Source organism: Schistocerca americana, chromosome 5 (assembly GCF_021461395.2).
Source record: "Schistocerca americana isolate TAMUIC-IGC-003095 chromosome 5, iqSchAmer2.1, whole genome shotgun sequence".
In the NCBI taxonomy this organism is placed as follows: Eukaryota; Metazoa; Arthropoda; class Insecta; order Orthoptera; family Acrididae; genus Schistocerca; species Schistocerca americana.
Genome location: NC_060123.1, coordinates 502,642,103 through 502,667,973, shown reverse-complemented (window position 1 = coordinate 502,667,973; position 25,871 = coordinate 502,642,103). Strand labels below are relative to the sequence as shown.

The window sequence follows — 25,871 nt, the reverse complement described above, 5'->3', positions numbered from 1 at the left end:
GCTTTTCTGTCAGCGTACTGGTCGAAGACGACACAGCGCGGAATTAAAGATCAACTAATTAGTTTGCCAAACTATGAAAACTCAAATTTTCCCAGTGTAACGCAATTTTTTGAGCACATGGTACAACAAAACCAGTACCTAAGTGAACCGTACAGTGAATCCGCACTGATACAATTATGCATTTCCAAATTACCACGGTCATTACGAGTGTCACTCCTAACTGGTCAGCAAAAAGAAAATATTTCAGCGTTCAGAGATCTTTTACAGCTCTTGGAAGTACAGCAATCTGATTATTCTTTTGTAAACAAAAACGTTTTAAGTAACAACCAAGGTCAACAACCGTACTGCAGTTATGATCAGAGACGTAATTCCAATCGGAAAGATAACAGACGTTTTAGGAACGACAACTACCAAAACTTTAATAACAGACAGAATTCAGATTATCAATATCGTCAAAATTTTCAGCAACAGGAAACACATTTTGGTAACAATAGACGTTTTCCACCACAACAGCATGAAAGTCAGCCGGTTAACATACCTAACCAGCAATGGAATACACAAGGTCAACCAGGCTTTAATGTTTCGCCGCGTGCACGTGTAGTGCCAGCCGCAACAAATAGTAACGCGCGGCAACAAGGAAACAATTACCTACAGAGAAGACAGTATTTCAATGCCTATCGTAATGCACCGTGTAGGAATGACTATCACGACAAAGTAAAAACGATGAGCAGAATTATCAGCGTACATATAATAACAGTCGGTCTCACCAGCAACAAAATAATCAACAAGGACCTATTCTCATGAATGAACCCGACAGTAGGTACCATCCAGAACGTAATACGTCTGGAAGAAGTAATAGGACAGTTCAAATAGTCGAAATGCCACAACATCCTCCTAATAATAATAACGCGTCAGATAGAATCTGACTAGATACTGCACAGATCGCATCTCCCAATAATACAAGCACTACTTTAGACACGCAAAATGTTGTTCACGAAAATGTAATTACTTTTGACGACATCAGAGACACTCTTTTACAGGAAAGATCAGTTATTCAGAAAACCATTTCACATCCTGTTATCGAAATTAAAATTGGTTCATCGAAATTCTCAGCAGTAATTGATTCCGGATCACCAATATCAGTAATAAATGAGGAGACTTTCAACGAGTGCAACAAAGAGAATACCTATCCGACATTACCTTTAGGCAAAACAAAAGTGAAAGGAGCAGTACCGAGTAAAGGAGTAGACGTTAAATTACAGACGCATTTATCATTTTGTATCGCAGGTCACACGTTTCACTCTAATTTTTGGATTGTTCCTTTATTGACAACAGACGTTATTTTAGGCACGAATTTTCTGGTACAACACGACGCAGTTATCGATTTTCAGAATACTTATTTAATGTTAAAGGATGAAAATGTACAACTTGCTTTAGAATTTCAGCACTCATTATCTGCGGAAGAACAAACAATCAACCGCACAGAGGTCATTTCCGCAACACGTGACATAGACTGTAATCCCACATTGTTAACGGATACGTACGTACACAACTATAATACTCCAGACGAAATGGACTACGAAGTAATACAAATGATTTCCGATAAAGTTAGACAAAGCAGTGCAACTACAGACGACGAACGAACGCAATTACACAAAATTCTTTTACAGCAAGCTCCAGTTTTTGACAACATTCCTGGTACTATGTCCGGCTTTATGTATGAATTTCAAGTCAAACCGCACGACACATTTAAAGCAAAGCATTATCCTATTCCATACATTCACAGAGAACAAGTTAAAAAAGAATTGCAGGATATGCTTGATCAAGGAATTATTGAACCAGCAGTTAGTCCGTACATAAACCCGCTACATATTGTTAAGAAAAAAGATGGCTCACTTCGCCTTGTACTTGATTCACGTCACATTAATGACATTATTATTAACGAAACAGATCGACCACAGACACTAGAGGAACTTTTACAGAAATTTCATGGTACAGCTATTTATTCTACACTAGATTTGAAATCGGGATTTTGGCAAATTCAACTTCATCCGAACTGCAGAAAATATACAGCTTTTCTCTGTTTCGGCGACTGTTATCAATTTTGCAAACTACCGTTCGGCTTAACTATTTCTTCTGCAGCTTTTATTCGCGGTTTGAACACTATACTTCCGACAGAACTTAAAGACAGAATTACGACGTATGTAGACGACATTCTTATCGCAGAAGCTAACTGGTCCGAACACAATCTGATTCTTGAACAACTGTTACAAACTTTTCATGCACAAGGACTTACAGTTAATCTTAGTAAATCGCACTTTGGCAAAACTTCCATAAAATTTCTTGGACACGTAATTTCAGCAGAAGGCATTGCACCTGATCCGGAAAAACTTCAAGCTCTACGTGACTTTACCGTTCCTACGACGAAGAAGCAATTACGCAGTTTTTTGGGCTTAATTAACTTTTTTCGTAAATTTATTCACCATTCTGCTTTAGACACGCCTAGACTATGCCAATTAACAGGTAAAAACAGTATTTGGTCTTGGGATAAGCAAGCACATTCTGAATTCATGAACCTGAAACATGCTTTGTTGAATGCCCCACTTTTATCGCACCCAGATCTTACCAGAAATTTTTCCATTGCCACTGACAGTTCCAATACCGCTTTAGGCGTACACATTTTCCAGGAAATTGAAGAAGACGGTTCTACAGTAATTAAAAACATCGCATTTGCAAGTCGCATTCTGTCACCTGCTGAACGAAATTACTCTGTTACAGAATTGGAAACATTATGTGTTGTATGGGCTTTTACGAGATTTAGGCACTTTCTTTATGGCAGACATACCACCGTTTACACAGACCACAGAGCGATACAATTTTTACTTTCGGCTAAACTCACTCACGACAGGTTAAGCAGATGGAAACTTTATTTACAAGAATTTAATTTTACAATAGTTCACATTCCCGGCACACAAAATGTTATAGCAGACGCACTATCGCGTTCTCTCGGCAACAATCAGCAAGACGTAGCAACCAACTTCTGCAAAACAAATTTCAGTGTCATGTACATTCAGCAAGTTGCATTTGAAAACTTTATTTCATCGTCATTACAGGACATAGCAAAGGAGCAAAATAAAGACAACGTGTGGAAAGAAATTAAACACCTTTGGCTAGATAAGAATAATGTTACGATTAGGAACCACTACACTGTACGCAATGACATTCTGTTTCGCCGCTCTCATCCTGACAGCAACAATTGGTTATTATGCATTCCTGACGAAGTGGTTAACAAATTAATCTGGTACACTCATTTAAGTTACGCACATTACGGAGCACGAAAATGTTTTCTTATACTGAGACAGAACTGTTATTTTACCAACATGGAAAAACGTATACGACGAGTTTTAGCGTCTTGTAAAATTTGCCAGAAAGCTAAATCAGACACCACTTCACATATTCCTCCTTTATATCCCATTATACCTGTTAAATTAAGACATATGGCCGCAGTAGATATTTTTGGTCCGATTCCGAGAACTAACAGAGGTTTTTGCTACATCTTTGTCGCTGTTGAGCTCACTTCAAAATTTGTTACTTTCACTCCATTACGCAAAGCTACTGCTAAAACTGTTTCAAATGCATTTGTAAAACATTTTCTATCTCATGTAGGGCATGTAATGAAAGTAATTTCTGATAATGGATCACAATTTCGTAGTAGCGTATGGACACGCATGTTACGAGCCAGAAACATTTCTCCGATCTATATATCCAAGTACCACGCTTCTTCGAACCCCTGTGAAAGATTAATGAAGGAAATTGGTAAACTGTGTAGAATATACTGCCACAAAAGACATATTGATTGGGATACACACATATTCTCATTCCAAGATGTAATTAATTCCATTCCAAATGAATCCATTATGCTATCTCCGTCTGTTATACTGAAAAACGCTGAACCACCTAACAAAATTAAAGAATTAATAACATTTCCTACATCTCGTCGATTACGACACCACGAAATAATTGACTTTGCGCTGAACAACATCAAACGTGCCGCAGAGCGCCGGAGAACACAGCAAAAACAGGTTTGTACACGCCGAGACTTTCACGTTGGACAGAAGATACTAGTACGTACACACTATTTATCCAGCAAATCAAAAAGGTAAGTACAGTAAATTTGAACTTCTATACGCAGGTCCGTATCGGATTCGCAGCATCCCTCACCCCAATGTTGTACACATCGAAACTTTGAGAACTAGAAAATCGAAAGGCAATCACCATATCTCAAACATTAAACCGTTTATTGAGTGAAACCACTGTATGATTCAACAGACTATGATGCCATTTACTAATGCAATTATTTCACGTGACTAATTACTGATGATTATCGTATTTTTTCTTGGCAAGTGCCTGGCAAGGTAAGGTTAGCAGGTCGCTTTTCTTGTCGTTACACATCAGACCGTGCACATTTTCCACTTTTTTGTGTATATGATTGTACTCCAGTATTGTTTGTATGTATTGTGAAATAGTTAAGATATAACACACACCAGTCGACTTTGACATTTTTTTGCCCTATGATATCTCAACATCGTGAGTGTTTTACATTTTTCCTTTTGCTGCTGCATTGTATTATTCTGTGTATATTTTTGCATCTGAACACTGTCAATGTCTTTGACATATTACGTTTTCTGTCATGTTATGCTGTATGCTTAAGTATGTTACCATAAACCAGTCATTATTTAGTGGGTATATGATTTAAATGCAAGACATTAATCTCTGTTCATCAATTTCAGAAAGAAATGATGTATGTAAGAAATAAATCCAACAGAAATGGGAATTTCACCTACGGAATAAACGAAAGGAGATGCAATAACTTTATGAGGAAGAGTAAATGGATCAGGATTAACAAGCATTAACAAGACTATACTATACTCATCATAGAATAGCAGTCTTAACTAATTATTTCTTTCAGAATACAAGGTGATTGATGCAGGCTGTCAGACTGAACTACACATCTTAGTTTTAGTGATGAAATATGCTAGAGATAAAGAATAGTTGTATAATGAGTAATGAAGTGATTTTTTGCAGATGATAATGAATCCTGATGAATAATGATGAAGGAAATGGTATTATGAATAATGAAGTTTTTCTTTACAGGTGATGATAATAGTGAAGTTATGATGATATGGATAATGAAGTTTTTTTTTTTTTTACATATGAGGATAATGTTGAAGTTTTATATTTATGCTATGTAGTTATTTAAGTATTTGTTGCAGTTTGTTTTGACAGCAGGTGTTACATTGCATAGTAGGATGACAGAAAGTTTTGGAAAGGACAGCTATGGAACACATTTTTATACACATTTCACTACCTGTTAATTCGATGTTCACTACTTTTCAGCATAGTGTGCGTTTCTTCTTTCAGGTCAATAATCCATTTTGTATTTTTTCCAGGAGAAGCTTTTCATGATACTTGCTAAACCTGTTACTTATTATACCTGTTCTAGTACTTGCATTTTTTTGTATTTTTACCCATTTGTGTTTATCATTTATAAATGTGATCACATATACTGCCTTGTTACATAACCTCGGTACAGCTGACTCATGACGAATGACGTTACCTATCCTCATTTGCTGCAATAGGTCAAAAGCAAATAGTGTTATGTTTCAGCAATTAATTATCGATCCCAACGCAATGCATTGCTACCAAAAAAAATGTATTACCAGTCCCACATAATGTCACTAGTTTATGATAATTCTGAATAATACTGATCAACTCTGAATAGTATGTCGCTTCAGTAATGACTTCTTAATGAGACAAAAAAAAAAGTATATATTTAAGATAATGCTTTGTCACTAGCTAATAACTGTCACTGTTTATTGTAATGAGACTACTTATAATGCCCATGATTATTAATGCTTTGATTGTAACTAGCTGATTTTTAATAATGACTTTGTAATGATCTGAATACTACTGAAGGAGAAACACTGTTTATTGTAATGAGACTACTTATAATGCCCATGATTATTAATGCTATGACTAATTAGCTGATTTTTAATAATGACTTCGTAATGATCTGACTGAATGAGGAACAATGTTTTATTGTAATGAGACTACCTATAATGCCCATGATTATTAATGCTTTGATTGTAACTAGCTGATTTTAATAATGACTTTGTAATGATCTGAATACTACTGAAGGAGAAACACTGTTTATTGTAATGAGACTACTTATAATGCCCATGATTATTAATGCTATGACTAATTAGCTGATTTTTAATAATGACTTCGTAATAATCTGAATAATACTGAATGATGATTCTATTCAATACTTGCTGGCCACTGAGTGCCAATAATTAATGTCACTCCACGAATTGTTATTAATTATGCCATTAATTAACTCTTGTTTTCAATGTTCATACTTTGTAATTGGAAATGAATGTGACTGTTTAATAATGCTTTGTAATAAGGAGAAGACCAGTGATTATTATTGGAACGACAAATGATTAATTACCTGTAATTAGACAAATGATTAATTAACGACAAATGATTAATTAACTGTAATTAGACAGATGATTAATTAACTTTAATTAGACAAATGATTAATCAACTGTAATTAGGAAAAGGATAATGAGTATTATTGGAATGACAAATGATTAATTAACTGTAATTAGGAGAAGGTTAATGATTCTTAATTATACTCTGTAACTGAAAAGAATGCGATTATTTCATAATACTTTGTAACCAGGAAAAGAAGGCTACTGATTCTATGTAAAACAATTAATGAACATTTTTCTGTAATACTGCATACTTGGTACAGAAATGTTCAATAACTGGGCTATGAATGCCGCAAACTACTAATGAAGACTGTAATTGTCAATGGTATGTGACATAATGTCCTTATCCCTCATAAGCTAACTACCCTGAATTACTGCAATGTCCATTTGTCCTGTTTATCCTAGTGATCATGGAGCACTATCTTTGGTTTTGCACTAATTCTACGTTGGTGTGCCTTGTAAGAGCATGGTGTTGACACGACATGCTGTCCACCACCGTGAGCGATGAAGACATTATTATGGTCCCACTGTTTGGTGTACGTAATGTACTGCCAAAATGAAAACATGGAACATTACTACGACAGTTCAGTGTCTTGGCTACACTGATAAATTCTGATGGGAAAAGAACTTCAAGTTGTGTCACTTGGTGTTGTACTTCTGTGGAAAGATATGGACTTTCAGAACAGCTGTGTGCAATCTAAAGTGCTACAACCATGATGCAATCCTTCCCTTTCCTATCCTGATTCTTGTCACATAAAGAAAAAAATTTTTTGCTAACATCATTTATGTTCATAGGTTATACATTTTTCGATTCGCTGAACTCCAATGCGAGTACACTTATGTCACTTGTCATCATGATATTTTTTCTTACCAGTCTGTTTATTTGTTCTGAATATGCTAAAGAATTTTTTCAGTGCCTGTGCACTTTGTTATCTGTCAAATAATTTGTATATGCATTTTTTCTGATTTGCTACTATGTTTTGTACTCACATTTTGTCTTTGTCTGATATATTTTGTACTTAGTGCGTGTGCACAACGTTTAAATATTCTGTAAGTTGAAGAATTTTGTTAATTAAAGAAAAATTTTGCCGCGCTTGGCAAGTCCAAATGACTCACCATCGCTGCCAAATTTTTGCCCCCCCAGTGGAGGGTTATGAAACACGTATGTAACATAGCAGCGATGGCGAGGCATTGTAGCATCTGTGACCAGAGAGTTTGCGCTTGACCGCGCGAGTGTTGCGAGCGGTTCTCAGTACTCTGTTAGCAGTCGTTGCGAGTCTGTAGCTCTGAGTAGTCGTCGCGTGCAGTACGCTATTAGTCGTCATGCAGAGCGGTCGGTCAGTAGTAGCAGCCCAGTGCGGTTGTGTGATGTAGGCGGTCGGCAACACTGGTCAAGATGCTGAATGAGGTACACTGTTAATTAATATAATCATTAGACAATGTAAAACTTATTTATTGTAATCAATCTCTAACAAGTCCCCCAATAATAATTTTGATTTCAAAAGCATTTTTCAAAAATTTTATTTTTTATTGAACTAAAGATTTCGTTGCACTTCCCATTTCATTCCACTTCTTTTGAAGAAAAATTTCAGTAAATTCACAAAAAAAAGGAATATTATTATTTGCAATGCAGTTCCTCCAAGCCGTGCGCAGAAATAAGAGCAGAAATTTGACATCCAGTTATTCTGAGGTAAGACTTTAATTATGATTGTTTTACACAGGGCCAAAGACCGATGTTTCGGTTTAATTGAATTTTCTTATCACTGAATGGACTTTAATTTTTGTGAAGAATTTATATTTGAGTCAGATTGCGAATTTCACATTTTTGTTGCCATTGTCAGTACATTTCATTGTGGGCAGGTTACGCATAGAGCAATGACCATTAGCATTCTTAAATAATATTGTCATTCTTGTAAAATTATTGTGGGGAGGTTACACTCGGCTCCCATTTCTATTAAGTATTGTCTTTTGTCGTGTAAAAATTATTGTGGGGAGGTTACAGGATCTGTGGCCGCGAGTTCACTGAACAGAACGTCCTCCGACCGCAATCCTCTAATCTTTGAGATCGACATATGCGGATGGCTGCCGCCCACCCAGCATTCCGCCGTGCACAAGCGCAGAAACTGGGACCACTTCACAGGGCGCTACACCCAGAACCATTACAGCCCCACTCCCCACCAAGCGACTGCACCCCAGCTGCTTGCCCAGATCAGACACAAAGATAGGGCCGTGAAAGACTGGAAACTAACGCGGAAATCGAACACCAGGAGGTTGCTCAGTAGACTACAAAGAGATTTGGTCAAAGTGCCTCGTGGCTCTAAAAGTGCAGGACAATAGCCTCTGGCAAACCGCCAAACAATTCACGAAAAAAACGCACAAGGATGCCACTTCTGCGTGGCGACAGAGGACTAGTGATAAGCGCCCGGGACAAAGCCGACCCATTCACTGACGTATTGGAAAAACAGTTCATACCAGCAGAGGCACAGGACTGAGAACATGAAAGAATGGCCAGACAATAACTAGCAGCATTTCTTGCAGCAGAAGATGACGTCGCTGACAACGCAATTACCTTCTCACCAGAGGAAGTAGCCAATGCTGTCAAGTCACTACCTACTAAGAAAACCCAGGCCACGATCTCCTCTCCAATGAACTGCTTAAAAACCTGCCCCAGCTATCGAGAGAAACTAAAAGAAACATTCAGTGAGATCACGCAATCACAAAAGTTCCCGAAACAATGGAAACATGCCAAAGTGGTCGCTATCCCTAAGCCAGGAAAAGACTCCATCTTCCCTCAGAACCACTGTCTAATAACCTTATTCCCCACGCTTAGCGCCTCCTAATGGTTCACACTGAACAACACATATACAGCGAAGGAATGCTCCTTCATTTGTACACTGCTGACCATTAAAATTACTACACCAAGAAGAAATGCAGATGATAAACGGGTATTTATTGGACAAACATATTATACCAGAACTGACATGTGATTGCATTTTCACGCAATTTGGGTGCATAGATCCTGAGAAATCAGTACCCAGAACAACCTCCTCTGGCCGTTCAAAATGGTTCAAATGGCTCTGAGCACTATGGGACTCAACTGCTGTGGTCATAAGTCCCCCAGAACTTAGAACTACTTAAACCTAACTAACCTAAGGACAACACACACATCCATGCCCGAGGCAGGATTCGAACCTGCGACCGTAGCCTATTGTGACGAGCCAGTTGCTCGGGCACCATTGACCAGACGTTTTCAGTTGGTGACAGATCTGGGAAATGTGCTGGCCAGAGCAGCAGTCGAACATTTTCTGTATCCAGAAAGGCCCGAACAGGACCTGCAATATGCGGTCGTGTATTATCCTGCTGAAATGTAGGGTTTCACAGGGATCGAATGAAGGTTAGAGCCACGGGTCGTAACACATCTAAAATGTAACGTCCACTGTTCAAAGTGCCGTCAATGCGAACAAGAGGTGACCGAGACGTGTAACCAATGGCACCCCATACCATCACGCCGGGTGATACGCCAGTATGGCGATGACGAATATATGCTTCCAATGTGCATTCACTGCGATGTCGCCAAACATGGATGAGACCATCATGATGCTGTAAAAAGAACCTGGATTCATCCGAAAAAAATACGTTTTGCCATTCGTGCACCCAGGTTCGTCGTTGAGTACACCATCGCAGGCGCTCCTGTGTGTGATGCAGCGTCAAAGGTAACCGCAGCCATGGTCTCCGAGCTGATAGTCCGTGCTGCTGCAAACGTCATCGAACTGTTCGTGTAGATGGTTGTTATCTTGTAAACGTCCCCGTCGGTTGACTCAGGTATCGAGATGTGGGTGCACGGTCCGTTACAGCCATGCGGATAAAATGCCTGTCATCTCGACTGCTAGTGATACGAGGCTGTTGGAATCCAGCACGGCGTTCCGTATTACCCTCCAGAACCCACCGATTCCATATTCTGCTAACGGTCATTGGATCCCGACCAACGCGAGCAGCAATGTCGCGATTGCGATAGGCTATAATCCGACCTTTATCAAAGTCGGAACCGTGATGGTACGCATTTCTCCTCCTTACACGAGGCATCACAACAACGTTTCACCAGGCAACGCCGGTCAACTGCTGTTTGTGTATGAGAAATCGGCTGGAAACTTTCCTCATGTCAGCACGTTGTAGGTGTCGCCACCGGCGTCAACCTTGTGTGATTGCTCTGAAAAGCTAATCATTTGCATATCACAGCATCTTCTTCCTTCTGGTTAAATTTCGCGTCTGTAGCACGTCATCTTCGTGGTGTAGCAATTTTAATGGCCAGCAGTGTAGTTCGAATTCTGAAATAGACACTCAGCACCGTAACAACTAATGAGAGTAGTCGATGCCGCCACAGTAGCCATAACCGGAAAGGCTAATGAGGCCTAGTGCTGCTAGACGTAGGCAAGGCGTTCGTCAGTGTGTGGCACGCTGGTCTAGTGTACAAGTTGTATACACTAGGGTTCCCCAGCCAAATTGTCAAGCTACTGAACAGCTACTTATCCAGCCGCACATTGGGCATCAAAGCAGACATCACCAAGGGGTCTAAGCGCAGCATATGTGCTGGTGTCCCACAGGGGTCAATGCTAGGCCCAGCATTGTACAACTTGTATCTGCCGACACATCGACAGCCCCACAGACACAAACTGCACACTACGCTAACGACGCAGAATTCTTCTCAAGCAGCAGCAACAGGAGGAGAACAGTTACAAGTAAATTACAGAACTCGCTCGACAAGACAGAAAACTGGGCCAAGAAATGGCGATTCATAATAAGTAATGAAAAAACATAAGCAGTCATGCTGTCACAGAGACGAGGTAAGCGCTTCCTTCCACACCATGCAACAAAACATATCACTACATCTACACAGGTGAGAAATGCCCTGGAAATGCACCGCAGGCTAGGAGTCCCTCTCGATCAACCCCCCACCTGGAGGCACCACATCGAGGATCTCTGGAGAAAAGCTAGCGCTAGACTGGATACTCTGTACCCCCTCTCCAACATGAACAGCAGCCTCGCGGCAACAACAAGTGTGCGACTTTACTGCACGCTAGTGAAGCCAATCCTAAAGTATGTCTGCCCTGTTTGGGGCTACACAGGCAAATCACATGTGGTGAGGCTGTTAAGAAACCGAAAGAGGACACTAAAACGACCGCTGCGCATCCACACCCGGTTCCCAACAGCTGACACTCACAAAGTCACAGAAAAGAAAACCCTGAAAGAAGGATTTCGAGAACTAGTGGTTGCGTTTTGCTAGATGGCGAGCAACTCTGACGATCCACTGATAAGCGAACTAGGGAATTATCCCCAGGTGCATGAATCCTACAAGAGACCCAAGGCAACTAAACATTAACTGTAGAGTCTTGAAATTTAAAAACTGCATAAACGTTAGGCATCACAGAAAAGTTAGAAGCATACGCTGTATGCTAACAAAATAAAACTGGCCCATACTTCTGAAGCAAATGTCTAAAGCCAAACCCTTTTTGAAAGAACATCCTAGTGTAAGGAGGTCATTACGTAGATAGCATCTACGTGAGTTGCACCACAGAGGTGCAACTCACTTGTTCGCTGCCACACCACTTGGAACAGTGCCAGTTTATCAGTCCATCATCTCGCGTTCTTATTGGCTGATGTTTGTTTTGGTTTCATAGCTAACGGAAGTTGGATTCATCGCAGTGTGCTTCTGATTGCGACCTCTCGCGTGTATTGCAGTCTTCGAATTGCATTGTAAATATGTTACTCGTATTCTGATTGCTTTCTTCTGGCATCCATAATACTGGGCAGAGTTAATAATTCCAACTCAGTATTAAAGATTAGAGCAAAAACGAAACAGCATACGAACAACATATTTATGTTGCAGTTCAAAGAGTGAAATATGTACAAGATGGTCGTAACCAGGAACGTAACTTTCAATTGATAACAGCCACACAGTCGAAATTTCAATGTTGGCTTTTAAAAATAAATATGTTTTACCAAAAGCTACCAGACTCACTCATAAAGTATAAATGAAAAATATTTTCATCTAGGACTAGTATTCCAAAAAGCACTAATAGGGATTTCCGTGTCATATTTCTCGTGTTCAAAGTTCACTGCCAGGCCACATGGAGCACTGCAATCGTTCTGTTTCCGTGTCGTAACACGGGCCTTGCCCTTCTGATATTTTGGATTTTGGTGTCTGTGAGTTGCTCACCGGAGCAGCTCCATGGCCACAGGCGCCAACCTTCTGCTGTCTTCGGTATGGGGCTCTCCTCACCGATCGCAGCCAAAACCCATAGGGAGTAAAGCCGTGGCTACCTTGCTGCAGGTCCTCTGTACGGAGCTCCCCTTGCCAAGGGTGCTAGGCACACCTGACGGACGTCTGACTAAATACGCAATCCAAGGATCATCAGCTGCCGTGTCCAGCCTACCGGTCCCCACTGAATGCTGCCTCTGCACCACATCGCGGAACGTCACCATCGATTTCGACTAGAAGCTCCCAACATTGTGGGACATCAGCTGCAATCAATCCTAGGACATTCCACCGCACAGTGAAAGACACTACACTGGCACCAAGCCACGCGCCCAAGAAGCATTGCTTTGTTATTCATAGGCATCCAGAGCTTACTGTTCTATTTGTGCATAGGGTAAATAAACTTACAATGTTCTGGCGTTTTCATATCTTGTAGTGCGCAATTTCAGCATATGGACACTTAAGGGTGTGTGCACCCTTCGTGGTTATGACGCCTTAAACTCTGCGGGGGATACTTTCAACGAAGTGTCTGAATGTCTGCGGAGGAATAGCAGCCCACTCTTCCTCAAGAAACAAGCGAAAGTAGCGACGTTGAATGCTGGGGTCTGGAGCAAAGTCGACATTCTAACTGATCCCAGAGATGTTCCTTCGATTTAGGACACGACTCTCGGCAAGCCAGTCCATTTCTCGAAAAACAATTGCCTCACATATGCGGCTTTATGACAGTGTGCAATGCCATGCTGATACAATCAATCATTGTCTCCAAACAGTTTGTTGTCTCCAAACTCTAAGCAGAACAGAGTGCTGTAGAGTGTGTCCATATCCTTACGCATTTAACGACTTCTTAAGCGCAATAAGGGGACCACACCTTAACCACGAAAAGCACCTCCATAACCTAACACCGCCTCTTCTGTACTTCACTGTTGGCACTACACATAATGGCGGCTAAGGTTCTCCAGGCATTCGCCAATCCCAATCCCTTACATAGGATTGCCACAGAGGATAGCACGATTCATCGCTCCAGATCATTTTTCCCAGTCATTCACTGTCCAGTGGCTCTGCTCTTAACACCACCTCAGGTGCCTCTTAGCATTGACTACAGTAATGTATGGCTTACGAGGAGCTTCTCGCCGACTGTACCTCACTCTTTCCAGCTCCCTACAACCAGACATTGTTCTACCTAGGTTGCTGGAGGCACTTTGGAGTCACTAGTGGTTCCTTCTGAGGATTTAGTGCGGTTTTTTATGATCATCCTTTGTGATACTTGGCAGTTCCCGTCCGTCAGTACATGAGATCTACCTGGGCTTGGCTTAGCTGTGGTTGTTCCTTCGCGTTTCTGCTTCACAAGCACATCACCAACAGTCGACTTGGACAGTTTTGGAAGTGCTGAAATATCTCTGATGGATTTGTTTCTTAGGTGACACCCAGGTGGCGGAGGGTGGCGGGGGGGAGAGGAGGGCAGGTGGGCAGGTTTGGGAGGAACAAGCCCTGCCTCCTCCTCGCAAGGCAGACAGCAGAGTGGATTGAACACTGCATTCACAATTCCTACTACAGTACAATATGGCTATGATGCGCTGTTTTGTTGTTTTCTAACTGAAGCTGGAAATGGGTGAAGACAATTCATACTGGCCCCAAGTCATCCTACTTCCTTCCACCAATTCCTCTGCTCCCAGACAAGTGTGAAGTTACAGGGTGTACAACTTTGCTTCCGCCGTTTATTCCCAACATTTGAGGCTTTAATGAAACACATTGGTTACACATGTATCATTCAAAGTATTTTCCATCGCTGGCCACCACTTCCTCCCATCTTTCAGGCAGTGTACAAATCCCGCGTCGAAAAAATTGTTCGCTTTTGAAGCGATCCACGAATCCATCCAGTTTGTGACTTCTTCATGAGATCGGAAATGTTGGTCAGCCAGGCCATGCGCCATTGATCTAAACAGGTGATAGTCAGAGGGAGCAATGTCTGGAGAATACGGCGGGTGGGATGGGACTTCCCATTTTAACATTTCCAAGTACGTTTTGACCTCTTTTGCAACGTGGGGCCAAGTGTTGTCGTGCTGCAAAATCACTTTACCGTGCCTCTCGCTGTATTGCGACCGTTGGTCTTTTAATGCTCTGCTCAAACGCATTAATTGCGTTCGATAACGAGCACCTGTGATTGTTTCACTTGGTTTTAACACCTCCTAGTACACAATGCCAAGCTGATCCTACCAAATGCAGAGCATGATCTTGGAGTAGTGAATATTCGGTTTAGCTGTCGACGTGGAAGTGTGACCGGGATATCGCCATGATTTGTTGCGTTTAGGGTTATCATAATGAACCCAATTTTCGTCCCCAGTCACAATGCGATGCAGAAATCCCTTCCGTTTTTGCCTCTGAAGCAACCGTTCACAGCCGCCCGGAGTGGCCGAGCGGTTCTAGGCGCTACAGTCTAGAACTGCGCAACTGCTACGGTCGCAGGTTCGAATTGTGCCTCGGGCATGGATGTGTGTGATATCCTTAGGTTAGTTAGGTTTAAGTAGTTCTAAGTTCTAGGGGACTGATGACTTCAGAAGTTAAGTCCCATGGTGCTCAGAGCAATTTAAGCCAATTGTTCACAAACACACAAACGCCATTTAACGTGTCTTGGTTTCAGCTTACATGGGACCCAAGGTTCTTCTTTCTGAATCATGCCCATAGCCTTGAGACGTTTTGAAATGGCTTATGTGTCACTTCCACTAATCGTGCCAATTCTTCTTGAATTTGACGCGCGTCTTCACTCAGTAATGTCTCCAATTCTGTATCTTCGAAAACATTCTCTCTTCCACCACTATGCCGGTCTACAGCGTTAAAATCACCGTTCTCGAAGCGTTGAAGCCACTCACGACACGTTCTTTCACTAATAGCGTCCTTACCATACGTACTTGGAGCATTCGATGAGACTCAGCCGCTGTTTTCTTCATATTGAAATAAAACACTTCCCGCAAATGATGAGAATTAGGCTCGTAAACTGACATTTTCAATCAAGAACAACTTTATGATGCAGACACAAATCGACTAATGTTTGAATGAGGTTATGTTGACCGAGCTCCAAGCTAACTGCCTGACGTCTGCGATCTGTTTCTTGCGACCTTTACTTATCGTTGTCGCCAACTATCGGCAAACGGCGGAAGCAAAGTTGTACACCTAGTATATTGTGCCTATAGTACAAGTACAGGGTTTGGACAAACATATGGAAACACTGCGAGAAATGCGTGCTCGAACATAAATAAATGCAGCCGCTAGCTAAACTTCCAGACTGCGCTGTTGCGATTGACGACCAATAGCAACTGTGCGATGTACTCAGTACACTGCAAGAGTCAGTCGTGGTCAGAACACTATTCTGTGTAGTTGTGAGTGTGTTATGTCAGAGGTAAGTGAAGTCAATCCCAGGCAAATCGTTGGTGCTTCTGTATCCAAGGCAGCTGAAGTGTTTGGGGTTTCAAGAGGCGATGTATCGAAGATTTATACCTCATACAGGCAGAGCAGAAAACCGCCATCCGCTAAGTCACACTGCAGGCGAAAGTGTGTGTTGAGTGACTGTACCAGATGGTCAGTGAAGAGGACTGTGACGAAAAAATAGGATGACAACAGCTGTAAACTCACTGCAAAATAGAATGTCGCACAAACTGCTGTCAGCTCCGAGATTCAAATGCCCTTACAGGAAAATGTGCTGCAAAAGCCGTAAAACCTGAATTATGGACAATAGAAGAAAGTCATTTGGTCAGATGATTCTTGTTTCGAATTTATGGCCAAGTTTTGTTCCAAGAATAATCATTTTGCCTGACCAGGTCCATCCTATGGTACAATGTTTGTTCTGTAATGGTGATGCTGTGTTCAAGGATCAGATGACCCCTCTTCACACAGCTCACATCATCCAGGACTGGCTTTGTGAGCACAAGGTCGAATAGACGCGTTTCTCCTGGCCCATAATGTACCAGAGCTCAATATTATTGAGCCTTCGTGGTCTACTGTGGAGAGAATGGTGCGTGATCGCTATCCATTTCCATCATCATTCGGCTTTCCAACACTGTGGTAGACATGGTAATGTGTTGTGTTTTTGGTATCCACATTTTCGTCCATCCGCTGTATCCGTATGTGGCAACATGCATGTCGACGACTTGAGATGTTCTCCAGAGTTTATTAATTCTTTGTTTTATGTCATTGCTGCAGCTACGAGAGGCAGCTAAACGTGGGGAGCCCACGACGCATCAGCTCTGCTGGGCATCAGATGGGCCTCTCTGTGGTGGTCAGTGATGTCCAGGATGAGTACGTCTCCACCCTACATGTGTCGCACGGCGTAAAGGTAAAAAACAAAATACTTTCCCATGCGCCTGCATTCGAAATCTTTTGTGAGAACATCAGTTTTAAACAGGAGAAGTTCAACAGACATAAGGAACCATATTTTAAAATATCCATAGCACACATAACACAGAAACACTGCTTTTTGCCAAGAATGCAAACTCATTTTTCAGTACTCAATTATCCTACAATTTCAGATTCCAGCCTAACATTTAGATTAGCGAACTTTTATTTTCTTCTCTTCTGAGAAACCTCATTCGCTGTATCAAACATCTCCATCACTTCAAGAAGAGAACTTTCTCGTTTTCCTGTTTGTAGGATACTTACATTACATGAAACCATTAATGAATGTTATTGTCATAAACAGGCTTCCATTAACCTACTCTTTAAAAATTGAACAAAAATGTTTGGTGATCTGATTTAAGATAGAAAAATGTGGTTTCAACACAACTTACTTTTGTAATAACCCTTGTGATGTGAAGAGGAACAGGGCCGCTTTGAGAACATTTTTTGGCACGAGTGAGATATCATATGGCGCCCCCCCCCCCCCCCCCGCCCCCCATCTTTCTGCAACAGACCTCAATTCCCGTTCCTTGGCCAATTTGTGAGTTCTTTAAAAGTAAATCTTAAACTAGTGATCCTGGAAATGGGTTGGTTTTTCTTTTAAAATGAGTACTACATAGACACACATCTTTCAAATAGACAAATTTCTTAATCTTGTACTAGAGATAAATATTGATAGCAGGGACATATCATTTCCACTTTCTTGTATCACATCACAGTTTTCTGCAAGATAATTCTTTTGTAACTTGGACACACAACACTATCAATAATGTTAGTACAACTTTATTAGACTGTGGCAGGCTCACTAATCACCACAACATACACTGAACACAATAAGATAAGACAAGTGTATGCAAGCAGTAATAACATGCCAACTGAGCACGAGTGTAGTGTGCCAAGGTTTAAATAGGAACCCGCCCATGGTGGGCTCTATTGGAACACACTGCTAATGTGCACGGCTTTCAAGTGTCCGCACATTACTTCATTCCTTGGGGAACAGCTTGGGTTTGCGAGATGTCCATGGCATCTTCCTCCGTGAGACTCTGGCTGATATAATGTGCTTATACTGGGGCGTCTGGTCAGAGGTACCTGGGGTGCAGGCAACGTTACAGTCTGCCTTCTCCTGTCAACCCATATGGTAGGATGGGTAATGTCAGCACGAGCTCCATGTCCACGTCAGGTCCAGGGCCTGGTGGTGGTAGTGCTCCGCAGTTGGTGGCTGAGGTGAGTGAGATGTCTCTGGTGTGGACAGCAGCTGCATCGGCGCAGGTAGCAGTGATGGAGACCTCTCATATGTCATGGCAGGGACCCAGCTGCATCAGGTGATCCAGTGAGCAATGCAGACAGGCGTAGCGATGTCGGTATCCCGGCTGTTTTATCTGGTCATCCACGTACAGGAGCAACTGGCCATAATGACGCCCACAGATGTCTTCCTCCATAAGGACATCGCAGAGACAGTGCCCGCAGCATAACAAGATCACGATGACAATCCATTATGTGTGACGACCAAACCCATGCACCCAGACAGCCAACCCTGACAGGAAACGGGACAATGACTGCAGAAGATGAGGGAGTGTCCAGGGTTGACACCCATGGAGCAGTTTGGGTGGGCTGAGGTCGCCGAATAATGTGAAATCATAAGAGGATAGAAACTGATCAAAGACAGTATTGTCCAAAAACCAAGTCACATACTTTTTTCATTTGTATTTCGAATGTTGTAACTTTCGCTTCACTGTTGTACTGTTGGTGGAAGGGCAGGGCGAAAAAGTGGGGAATCCTGCAGGCATTGCAAAAGGAGGCAAACTCCTGCAACGCAAACTGAGGGCCAACATTGCCAGAAATCCTTCAGTGGAAAAAATTTTTGCCTGGGCTGGCACAGTGGAAGAGGCTGAAGTTGACGGACAACAAACAAAATATGGGAACTGAGAGAATGCATCAGTTACTATTAGACTTTATGCATTAAGGAAACGGCTGGCATAATCATTGTGGAGACAGTGTCAGGCCTGCAAAGGATGTGGCCACAGAGAGAACACTGTCCACAGGGCAACTTGATGTGGTGTGCATTGAGAACATGACGGAAGCAAATGAGTGATGTCGCCATCCAAACCAGACTTAAAGACAGGTGGTTGGTTAACGCCTTGGTGTGTGACACACCCTCCCCTCCCTCCACCCCCCCCCCCCCCCCACCCCCTCCCAGTGATCAGCATGCAGCAATTCCACGATCTCCAAATGGAGAGCCAAAAAACCACTACACAAGGAACTGAATTGCTGTATCAAGGAGTAGAACACCATCAACAACACAGAAATGATAACAGAAACACATAGTACTTACATATGGAGTCGGGTGCCCGCAATGAAGGCACCTCAGGCCAGCCATGTTGTATGCAATGCATCACATTCTGTAAAATCGGATTGGTAGCACTATCCTGCGCAACCCAAGCACTGGTGATTGTAAAACCATCAACAGTTTGTTGAGCACATTCATCATTGTGTAAACACAGTAACTCCTCCTGATGAAAACCTGGATCTGCGCTAGCTGGAAGATGCGACAGCGCATCAGCAATTCCATGTTTAGCCATGGGGTAGAACTGAACCTCATAGTTGTAGTGAGGGAGGAATAGTGTCCAACAATGAAGGCGACATGCTGTTTTGTCTGGAAATGACACTGAGGGGTTAAACAGCGAAACTAATTGCTTGTGATCCGTGATGAGATGGAATTTTACACCATACAGGAAAACCTGAGACTTCTTTAAGGAATAAACAATGGCATGGGCTTCTTTCTCTATTTGTGAATATCTAATCTGAGCCAAATTAAGTGTCTTCAACCCATATGCAATAGACCGCTCAGAGCCATCAAAATATGTGTGAGCTAGCACCGTCCACAGCCCATGATGGGACACATCTTTTCCTAACACTAACTGTTGACCCAGTTGGTAGGTTACGAGGCAAGGTGCAGATTGTAACACTGACTTTAGTTTGGAAAATGTCGTTTCACATGCCTATGATCAGTGGAAAGACATCCCCTTATGTAACAAGGCATGTAACAGTTGTGCAATCGAAGCCACCCCCAGCTAAAACTAATGATAATAACCAATCTTATCTAAAAACCTTGAGTTCCTTGATTGACATAGAAGAGCCACAACGGTAGAGACATTCTGATGAAGGGGTTTGATACCAGCACTAGAGACTCTAGCCCAAAATAAATGATAGAAAGTTGAAAGGAGTGGCACTTTTCCAAATTATATTAACACAGTGGTCTGTAACATTGAAAACACCATGTGTAAGTTGTTGAGATGTTCAGTGGTGGGGGAGCTGGAGACAACAATATCATCAAGATATCTGGGACAGCCAAAGGTGTATCCGTCCTGACAGCTTCTTGACAATGATTAAGAGGGTAGCACATTTGCTGAATGTGAGTCGTTGGACGACCCCAGACGCCGTGAGGTGGTCAAGCTCTGTCTTGACTTGGTCATGGATCGCCTTTGGCACTGGGTGAGCCAAAAGAAATGGGGTCTGGCCAAAAGTTTCATTGTGATGTGGGCTTTGAAATTATTGGCACAACCCAACTCCACAGAAAACACGGCGGAAAATTCAGAGCATAAAGAGTGGTGTTGTGTATAATGCTATTGATCAAAGACGAGATTAAGTAGTAAAATAGAAAACCTGAAAAGGTTGAAGGCATCCAGACCAAGCAAATTTTTGGTGTGTGCATTGTTCACCACAAGAAAATTCAGTGGTTGCTAAAGGTGGAGAATTCAAGTCAATGTACATTTGCAAGTTGATTAATGACACAACAGCACCAGCATTAACTTGCATTTGCAAAACCTTCTGATAAACCTTGACATAAATAAAAAGCTTGTTGGGTGCGTTGGAGATTGCTGATACACAACTGACATCCATGTCAGTGTCTCCAATAGGCTGTTGGAATTTTGCATTACAAACAGCAGCGATGTGGCCCATTTTGTTGCAATGGTAGCAAACAGCTAACCATTTAGGACAATCCAGCCTGTCATGAGTGACAAAGCATGACAGACAAAATGGAGGCGTGGAGCCCTTGCATTGTTGTTTGTTACTGGGCTTGCTGTGCTGCTGCTGTGGCCATAGCTGCTGCAGTGAGTTGGGCCAGCTGCACAGATGTTCTGCTCATGCACAGACTGCTGCCACCATATCGTCCCCCTGTGAACTGTCCGGCAAACGGGAAGGGGGGGGGGGGAGGAGCAGGCAAGTGGTTTGGACTTCTTTGACCTTTCAACCTCACACCATGTTGCACCCACAGCCCTCAAAACTTCAAACGTTTGTGCAATAGTCAGAACATCAGAGAGGGAGGTGTTTTCACATTGAAGGGTCCACTCATGAGCCTCATGATTGGGGGCCTCATGATTGGTGGCCAAATGAATGATTGCATCACGAACCATTTGGTCAGCACATGAAAACTTATTTACATCAATGACAAAGTGACAATGACGGTTTAAACTGTGAAGCTCAGTTGCACAAGTCTTATAGGAATGTTCCAGTTTCTTACAACTCCAATAGAACTCAACTCGAGTGGCAAAGACATGCATCCATTTACATCAGTTTTTTGAAAGAAGGTCACACATGTTATCAAAAGAGAGTGAATATGGATCCTGCAGGGAGGCCAGTTGGCAAAGGAGTTGATACATACGAGGCTGTAACCAAGACAAAAGGAAAGTACAGCACAAGGTAACATCAGTCAATCCAAATGCATGAGAATGCTGCTACAAATGTTTTTCATAGGCTTCCTATTCTTGAACGGACTCATCTTAAGCCTGAGAATGTGGGGTATAAATGACTGGGCTAGTGACAGAGTGACAGGCCAAACAGGAGGTGCAAGGGGCGATGCAGCAGGTGTGTAGATTGAGACAGACCCGAAGTGGCCAAAACAGAGGTAAGCATTTGCAATTCCTGGGTCTGATTGTATTGCGCTGTGGCGAATGCCTTCTGCCATTGACTGAGATGCTATGGTGCTGCGGTAAGAGCCTCCTCCTGATCAACCACCTGGTGCAAAAACTCATCAGTAGCTCTGTCATTCACTGTAGATGCAATGGAAGACCAACCAGAGACTTAAGACTGCATGGAGAACAATCCCATATTCATCGTCACTTGTGTTGTATGTTGGATACACAACACAACCAATAATGTTATTACTACTTTATTAGACTGTGGCATATATGTCAATCACCATAATGTACACCGAACACAGTAAGATAAGGCAAATGTATGCAAGCAATAGTAACATGACGACTGAGCACAAGCGTAGTGCGGCAGGGTTGAAATAGGTACCTCTATCAAAAGTTCACAGTACTGATCTTCCATGGTGCAGTCTCGCAAATGGCAACACACTGCCAATGTACACAGCTTCAATTCAATTCAATTCAATTTATTAGCGTCCTTGTAGTAAATCATCGAAATGATATAGGACTTGTCAATAAACATTACAATTTAAAATACATATACATGAAAATTTGTAATTGAATTTACTTGTCACTTAGACATTACAATTTTAATAGAACTTTTAGAACATTAACATAAAAATATACAAGTAGGATAACAATGTACAAAAAAAAAGTTAGTGATTCTCACATCAAAGATTATTTACATTCTTACATTAACAGTTTCACACTTTCATAGAAACAGCAAGTATTTAAATGTGAGCAATTACACATATTTATTATGTCAGGGAAATATTAACTGCGCTTTTATTGTCAACGATTCACAAACTCTTCAATACTGTAAAAACTATTGCTCAATAACATGTTTTTTAATTCTCTTTTAAATATGTACAGTTTTGGTATTATTTTTAGTTCTTTGGGGATACCACTGTAGAGGATTTTGGGTTGGTATAGTACACTTTTGTGATACATAGCTGTTTTATGAATTTCTCTGTGGAAATCATTCCTATTCCTTGTTTCGTAGTTGTGAAATTCTCTGTTTAATGTAGAAAATTCCTCGTGTTCTTTTAAGAAACATATGCTTTCATATATGTATAAAGATGGTAGTGTCATGATTTTTAATTCTTTGAAAGCTTGCCTACAAGAGTCTCTATATCCTATACCTTTTATTATTCTGACTGCCTTCTTTTGTTGTCTAAATGAGTGTTTTGTTAGACTGATGTTCCCCCAAAACCGTACGCCGTATCTTAATAAACTGTGAATGAATGGGAAATAAACACATAACACTGTTTTAATATTACGTGAGCTTTTAAGCATTCTAAGTATATAACATGTTTGACTTAATTTTTTGTTCAATGATATTACATGCTTTTCCCATCTTAAGTGTTCATCAAACCATACTCCCAAAAATTTAGTGTATGATGCTTGTTCAATCTTACACTTACCCAGTTCTACTGTAAGGTTAGTTTTTATTTTATTTGTAATATGTCTGAAGTTGATCCACATTGTTTTTTTGGCATTCACAACGAGTCTGTTTTCATTAAACCATCTGTCTGCTTCGTCTGTTGCTAATGTGACTTTTTCCTGTAAGTCAGCTTCACTATTTGCTTTAACAAACAAACTTGTATCATCAGCAAACAGTACTGCCTCTGCTTCAGATAGTTGACTTGGTAGGTCATTGATAAATATTAAAAACAGTAATGGCCCTAATAAGGATCCCTGGGGTACTCCATACAAAACTCTCTCGAATCTTGATGAATATGTCCTATCTGCCTGGCTTATCTCCACCTTCTGATACCTGTCTGACAGATATGATTCAAACCATTTGTGGGCAACTCCACATATCCCGTAGCTTTCAAGCATACATGCATTACTTCAAATTCCACCTTTTCTAACTTAGAATCAGTATTATAGCATAAGAAGCAGCTTTATATATCTAATAATTATATCAATGATTAATGGAAAATCTCATATAAGATGTGAAACAAATACTAACAAAGAGATAGAGGGGCTGGCCAGTACTTACCTCAGCTCAGTACAGCCGATAGATACACATAAAACAGAACTGAAAATTTACATTCCTAGCTTTCGGAACTTTGTTCCTTCATCAGGGAGGAGAGAGGGGAAAAAAGGGAAGAAGGGAAAGTGGATTCAGTTACTCACAACCCAGGTTATGAAGCAACAGGGAAAGGTAAACAGGGAGGGTAGCAAGGATGGAGGCATGGTTGTCAGAGGGAAGCCAAAGATATTCTACTGTAAGTACTGTGCCAACTTCAAACCAAAGAGGATGCATACAGAAGTAAAGAGGTATATAGTATAAAGATAAACACAACTATGTAGGATGAAAAGATGCGTGAATGGCTAAAGAGGAAAGGGAAAGAGGAGAAGACTGAAGAGTGAATGGGAGTGAGGTTGTTTAACGTAGGTTCAGTCCAGGGGGATGGCGGGATGAAAGGATGTGTTGGAGTGCAAGTTCCCATCTCCGCAGTTCAGAGGGACTGGTGTTGGGTGGGAGAAGCCAAATGGCACATACGGTGTAGCAGGTGCCTAGGTCCCTAGAATTATGCTGGAGGGCATGCTCCGCTACTGGGTATTGGGCATCTCCTAGGCGGACAGTTCGTCTGTGTCCGTTCATGCGCTCAGCCAGTTTGGTTGTTGTCATGCCGATGTAAAAGGCTGTGCAGTGCAGGCATGTCAGTTGATAAATGACATGTGTAGTTTCACACGTAGCCCTGCCTTGAATTGTGTATGTTTTACCAATAGCGGGGCTGGAGTAGGTGGTTGTGGGGGGATGCATGGGGCAGGTTTTGCAGCGGGGTCGGTTACAGGGGTAGGAACCGTTGGGTAGAGAAGGTAGTCTGGGAATATTGTAGGGTTTAACAAGGATGTTACGGAGGTTAGGGGGGCGACGAAAGGCAACTCTGGGTGGTGTGGGGAGAATTTTGTCAAGGGATGATCTCATTTCAGGGGTTGACTTGAGAAAGTCGTATCCCTGGCGGAGTAATTTGTTGATGTTTTCGAGGCCAGGATAATATTGGGTGACAAGGGGGATGCTTCTGTGTGGTCTGGGGGTAGGAACATTGTTGTTGGACGGGGAGGAATGTATTGCTCGGGAAATCTGTTTGTGAACAAGGTCTGCAGGATAGTTGCGGGAGAGGAAAGCACTGGTCAGGTTATTGGTGTAGTTGTTGAGGGATTCGTCACTGGAGCAGATACGTTTGCCACGAATACCTAGGCTGTAGGGAAGGGAGCGTTTGATGTGGAAAGGATGGCAGCTATCAAAGTGAAGGTACTGTTGTTTGTTTGTGGGTTTGATATGGACAGAGGTGTGGATGTGAGCTTCAACAAGATGAAGGTCAACATCCAGGAAGGTGGCTTGGGTTTTGGAGAAGGACCAGGTGAAATTCAGATTCGAAAAGGAGTTGAGGTTATGGAGGAAATTAAGGAGTGTTTCTTCACCATGAGTCCAGACCACAAAGATGTCATCTATAAACCTATACCAGACCAGGGGAAGCAGCTGTTGGGTCTTCAGGAAAGCCTCCTCCATGCAGCCCATGAAGAGGTTGGCATAGGAGGGAGCCATCCTGGTTCCCATGGCCGTTCCCCTGATTTGTTTGTAGGTCTGGCCTTCAAAAGTGAAGTAATTATGGGTGAGGATGAAGTTGGTAAGTGTGATAAGGAACGAGGTTTTTGGAAGATCTTCGGGTGGGCGTTGGGAGAGGTAGTGCTCAAGGGCAGAGAGACCATGGGTATGTGGGATGTTTGTGT

At 41.9% G+C, this 25,871-nt stretch overlaps 1 protein-coding gene across 1 annotated transcript in view; it reads left to right on the top strand.

Moving 5' to 3' along the window:
- LOC124616472 (sodium channel protein Nach-like) overlaps positions 1 to 18,519 on the top strand; it is a 64,684-nt gene extending 46,165 nt beyond the window's left edge. The window contains exons 4-5 of the mRNA XM_047144781.1: positions 17,002 to 17,134; positions 18,277 to 18,519. Coding sequence (XP_047000737.1) covers positions 17,002 to 17,134; positions 18,277 to 18,519 — 376 coding nt within the window. The remainder of the gene's footprint in view (positions 1 to 17,001; positions 17,135 to 18,276) is intronic.
- Positions 18,520 to 25,871: the final 7,352 nt, after the last annotated feature.